The 5,621-nt window shown below is 43.1% G+C and overlaps 1 protein-coding gene across 1 annotated transcript; it reads right to left on the bottom strand.

The window, feature by feature from the left end:
• Nucleotides 1–1,521: 1,521 nt before the first annotated feature.
• LOC147437295 (uncharacterized) lies at nt 1,522–2,374 on the bottom strand. The gene has a single exon (XM_086486858.1). The coding sequence runs from the start codon at nt 1,903–1,905 to the stop codon at nt 1,537–1,539; it is 369 nt and encodes a 122-aa protein (XP_086342984.1). The 5' UTR covers nt 1,906–2,374; the 3' UTR covers nt 1,522–1,536.
• Nucleotides 2,375–5,621: the final 3,247 nt, after the last annotated feature.

Below are 5,621 nucleotides of genomic sequence, written 5' to 3'. Positions count from 1 at the left end.
TGAAGACGACTGGGTGGTGTACAATTCGAATGTGCCTGAATTTACTTTTAGCATCGGATTTACAAGCTAGCCGTAGATCCCATTTGAACATGCTCATGTGTGTAAGAGAGTTCGGAGGGCCGAGGGCCGCTCTTACAGATGGGTTCAAACGAGCCCGACTGTAACACACATTTTCTGTTGCCTCGACTTCGTCTTGTTCACAAGGGATGGAGGCAAAAATGGATAGAAATGAAGTGGGTTTCAACAATGTACTTGGAGTCTAATCCATTGACAAAGTTCGACTTTGCGTTTGTTTTTTTGGCGCTAACATAGATACACTCGACAGTGGGTTGTTTTTGAGAGGGATGTCGCCTCATTCGAGGTGAGTACGGAAGCTTTGATCAATTTCTTCACCCAATCCATGTTCACAAGCAAGCATCTACGCCCCTTTCCTTCCCTTTGTCGTCATATCGTCCAAACCCAACGTAAGGGTGCATCTTGACTACTGTGCCCAATCACTCGTTCCATGGATTTTCCACCTTCATCCCATTCACACGCAAAGCCCACCAAAGAAGAAGAAATATGCCTCTTGCAACATCAATGAGGTGTTGCAGATACGTGTTGGTTGCTTTCGAGTGGGGTTGACTACTCAAACACATCTCGGCAATAACATTGAGTAGGGTATGGAGTCTGGGAGGGCCCCAGGACTAAGTGGCACGGGCGTGGGGAGGTGGGATCTACGGCGGGGGGATTGTGGACCGTAGATCTGGGCACGGATACCTTAGATTACTTTTTTGTAGTCTAGGGTACTTTTTGTAATTTAGGGTACTCGTTTTGAAGTAATCTAAGGTCCCCATTTTGCGAGCGTGGGGTTTGAGCCTGTGACCTCACCCATGGGAGGCACATGCCCTAACCCTCTAAAGGTGCTATTAGGGGGCCCTTGAAAAAACTAATCTGTGCTTCATACGCCTCCACAAAAGTGAAGGACCCTTCACCTAAAATGTCCCACTGAAAATGTAGGGGGTCCTTCAACCACCCCCTACACTTGAGAAACGCTTTTATAACTTGGTATAGGAGGTCAATAAGTCAAAAAGAGAAAGAGTACTTCCAATTCTTTGGTGCAAACGAATGGAAACTTGTTGTTGAAGGGTTTATGGGCACACAAAGAGATTTTTATAAGGCCCTTTACATTTAAAAGGCCTTTTTTTTAAAAAAAAAGTTTGATTTAGAGGGTTTATGGGGGAGCCCTCTAAGAATTTCTTGCAGGAACAGCTGATAAAGGTTGTTTCAGCTGATAAAGGTTGTTTTGGCTGCTAAAAAGCTCTAGCCTCTTGGCAACTTGCAAAGCTGCAAGTTGGCAAGAGACCGTTTGGTCACAGGTGGGGACCTTTTGAAGAGGCTCTCGCGGCAAGCTGTCAGCACTCCAAGGATAGGGTAAGGGTATGGCTGACTCAGCGAGGAGGAGCGGCGGCTCCCACGAGGCGCGCTCAGTCAAGGACGGCAGCGCATATCCAGCTGGGACAATCTCATTGGCGCAAAATGCAAGAAAGCCCTGTTTTAAGAGGACTCGTTTTGCTTCCACAATCTTCTCTGCCCGGTCCACACGCATCTCTCTCTCTCTCTCGCCTCTTTCGCACAATCATACACGCTCGTTCTCACCCTATCTCTTCGTTTCTCTTCTCTGTGTGCATAGCTTGCTTTCATGGACAGCACTGCCTCCTTACTCTCCCCCCGCTCCTCCCCCTCTTCTCCTTTCTCCTTCTCCCCCTTGCCCTCCCCCTCATCCTCCTCCTGCTGCTGCTCCCCCTCCTCATCCTCCTCCTTCTCCTTCTCCCCTCTGCCCTCGCCGCGCCCCATCACATCCGCATCGGCACCCCTCCGATCTGTTGCTGGCTTCCCTGATCTTGATTCATCTTCATCTTCCATCTGGGGCTCCCCTAGACCCTTGACTACCCCCCTGCAGCTGCCCCCTTCCTCACGTCCCCGTCCCTCTGCTATCAATGTCTCGAATTATGCTACCACAGCAGAACCCTCCCCATCGACCCACCCTTGGGCCACATCGCCCCAGCACACACACTATGATCTCCTCGGCGTGACGCCTACTTCGTCCCCTCCAGAGATCCGATCTGCGTACCGCAAATTGGCACTCCAGCATCATCCTGATGTCAGCCCTCTTCACCAGCTTGATACGGCAACAAAATTTTTTGCAGAAATAAATGAGGCGTACACGGTCCTGTCTGATCCACAGAAGAAGGCATGTTATGATCTGAAACTGGCGCTAGAGTCACCGAGTGGGGCGATGTCGCCCATGCCACAGATGCATCATCAAAGTCCCGTTTCACCGAGAAAATACACAGATGTATCAACAGGCAGGGTGTATCCTTCAATGAATTCATTCTACAGGGAGTGGAGAAGGGCTCATGCGTAAGGGACAGGTGGGCAACTTGTTTACGCAGATCTGACGCGGTATCCCTGCATTCTGATGCATACATCTGATGTGGCACTTGCTGGAGCTTGCTTTGTCAGGGTGCATGCATTTGATGTGGAGTTATCCATAATTTCTGAACAATTTTGCCAGCCCACAGAATTTTGTACAAATGCCCCCTTTATCTTGGTTTTAGATTATGCTTAGCCTGTGGGCAGGAAAGGTGGAGTGGCCTTATTTTATTTCTTGAGCTTGCCCATTGGGCTTCTCATTTTTGTACATATAGAAAATTATAATATAATTATGACAGGCATGGTTAGATGGAATCCTTTGTTTCTAACACAAGAAGATTTAGAAATATTCTCATGTTGGAAAACGGAGTCTTTTTCGATGTTTTTCATACAATGCATAACATCATGAGCTTCTGCTCGAGAGGCACCACATACCTAGCTAGGTACGGGCGGGGGGGACCGTGGCGCCCCCACCGGGCCGGCGGTCCCCCGCCCCCAATCGTACCTAGCTAGGTATGCGGTGCCTCACAGAAGCTCATGATGTTGAGTTAAGTCACAATATGGGAATTATTGTGAGAATTTGTCCAAAACTTCTTGTGATAAGAGAGAGCAATTATTGTATTGAAGTTATCTTGTTGGAGGTACGGTGGAAGCTAGGTGGGTATATGGTGTGTGCATTGGATGCAAGGTACCCTTGTCTTTGGTGGTCACTCACTACTTTCACAATTTGTCACCTTGAAAACAAATTACTCGAGGGCATGCCAAATTATCATAGACGAGACAAATTTTTCAAATCATCATCATAGCATATCAATTCTTGCAAAGAACCTCATCCAAACACTTTGGAATAATACCCCCTAGCAAACCCCTTCAAACCCTATGAAAAACTTGCGAAATAGGAAAAAGGGATTCTCAAAATTTTCAAAGAGATTGAGAGAGCGCGGAGAGACAAAGAGGAGGGGAGGGGTTGAAAAAAAAAACCTAGGTTTAGTGTAATCACAATCGTAAATTTTCAGATTTACCTCTAAATTTTATATTTGAAAGTGAGAACCTACAAAATCTAGAGTCATTTGGTGTAAAAACCTTCAAATTTAGTCAATATATCACTGAAATTTTCATAGGTAGGTTTGTCAAAATTTAAGAACAAAGGTCTTTTTAAGCACTGGTTCCTTTCTGCATACGTGAAACAGTTCGTGTCTCTTTCAAAGAGAGTTTTGTTTATACCTTCTTGCCTCATCTATTGTGAGTTTCCTATTCCTTCAAAACCAAATTGTCAATGATTAGGGACCCTGAGATTTACCTTTCCTAGCCAACACAGTTGTCTCGATGTGGCACAATGTTGTTTGTTGTAGCACAACCAACCTCCCAGGTATCTCTTGGAGGGGGTTACCTTTGGGGTGCTTAAGGACCGATGCTTGGGCCACATCAATTTGCAAGAGGACAGATGTAATGCTAAACTACCATCCATTTGATTTGCTATGAGGCATTGATGGACGTACAACTCCCAAACAGTAGATAGAGTACAAACAAAAATTGAGGGCAAAGCTGCGTTAGGAAAAGAATTTCAAAGGAGTACAATGACAATCATACACCATGGCTCTAAGAAGTGTATTCAGCATAGGGGCATCACACATTGGGTAAGTAATCTGGGTCGAGGCATGACGGACAACTCAACAGACTAGGAACCCCGAGCAGTCTAGGAACTTTGAGCTGTGCTCATATCAACATGAAAAATTTATGAGAAGGTTTTTACACTAAATTTCTCTAAAGTTTGTAGGTTTATTCACCTTCTGTGTTGAACTTTGAAGAGAAATCTCAAAATTTGTAGGTGGAATTACTCTAAACCTAAGTTTCTATTGATATGGGTAGGTGAAAGAGAACTAGCATGTGGACAAAGTTGTCATAAGAAAATTGTTCATAGTTTTATCAACCTTGTATACTCTTCTATCAAAGCACTCTTTATACTCCCCCACCACTACCACCTCCCTTGACACATTTGTCGCCACCACCTTTGGCAACACCACTAACTCCCACTCCCCCGCTGATAGAAGGCTACCTGTGATGGTGTGATCCAAAATTTATTATATACCATGATGTGGATTTTCTCATTATAATAGCCTCATCGCAATAATAGAATTATTTTCAAGTTTTCATCGTTTTCTCTAGGGTAACTTATAATGCATAGTGTGTTATCGTACATCAACCCACAATAACTTGAGGTAGAGCAAGAGAGAGGAAAAGAAGAAGAAAAAGTGAAGAGAAGCTCAAGCTCACATACTCTCCTTATTCATGAGGTTTGTTCGAGTGGCAACAACCTTACTCTTTTAGTGTAAGTCTCGTGGTCTTATATGTAGGAGGTCGGAATAGGAGATTTATATCCATTGGAATCATGCTGTCACTATTTACAACAAGGATCAATGATAGTAGAAATGAGCTTCTAATATTTGAGGGCAACTAGTTCCAAGAAGAGGAATATCAACATGCCATTGTATGGGTTCCAATTGTTCTAGCCCTTCAAAGGAGACATTATACCAAACCCTTGTTCAAGGGTTTTTTTTTTTCAAAAATTTGTGGTCGTTTTACCATTAAAATTATGTGTAATCTTGTTTTAGTTTTTTTTGTCGTTGTGCTTAAAGTCACCTAAAAAATCATGTTTGGTTTTTGTTTTGTATAGTGTGCCTTGGCCACTCTTGCTCGTTTTAGGGATTGCTCGAAAAATCTTGCTCATGATTCCTCAAAATTTTTCTTTATAAATTCTCTTGCCACACTTCATGTTTAACAACTTTCTCTATTTGACCTGCTTAACATAAAACAATTGTTGATAAGCCATTTAAAATTCACCTGTTTATTCTAACATGTACCTAACAAATTTCTCTCTTCTCATTCTTTCCACAAATCATTGGCCCAAAGATGTACAATTATACTTACCTCATTTCTTTGTTTGTATGTGGCATCTCTGCCATTGTTTACAAGACTCTTTTGTGAGTGACTAATGTTACTCAAAGCTATGTATTTACTCGTATGTCCAAATTTGATACCAAAACCTGTGCATCATCACACCTACTTTTAGCATACCCTAATATTTAGTCATTGAGAATCATATATCTGTGTGATTGTCATGAGCTCAATAAATCTTAATTGATTAGTTTTGCACTTTATCAATCTTAGAATTCATTATCAAGTATAATGTTATGTATCAAGTATAA

The sequence above is a fragment of the Adiantum capillus-veneris genome, chromosome 17, assembly GCF_014529385.1.
Source record: "Adiantum capillus-veneris isolate H3 chromosome 17, ASM1452938v2, whole genome shotgun sequence".
Taxonomy (NCBI): Eukaryota; Viridiplantae; Streptophyta; class Polypodiopsida; order Polypodiales; family Pteridaceae; genus Adiantum; species Adiantum capillus-veneris.
The sequence above is the reverse complement of the archived record's forward strand: the minus strand, read 5'-3'. Positions and strand labels throughout refer to the sequence as shown.

Bases quoted from the DNA above. Each gene is read 5' to 3' on its own strand.
- LOC147437295 (XM_086486858.1), bottom strand. From the start codon at position 1,905: ATGGAAGATGAAGATGAATCAAGATCAGGGAAGCCAGCAACAGATCGG.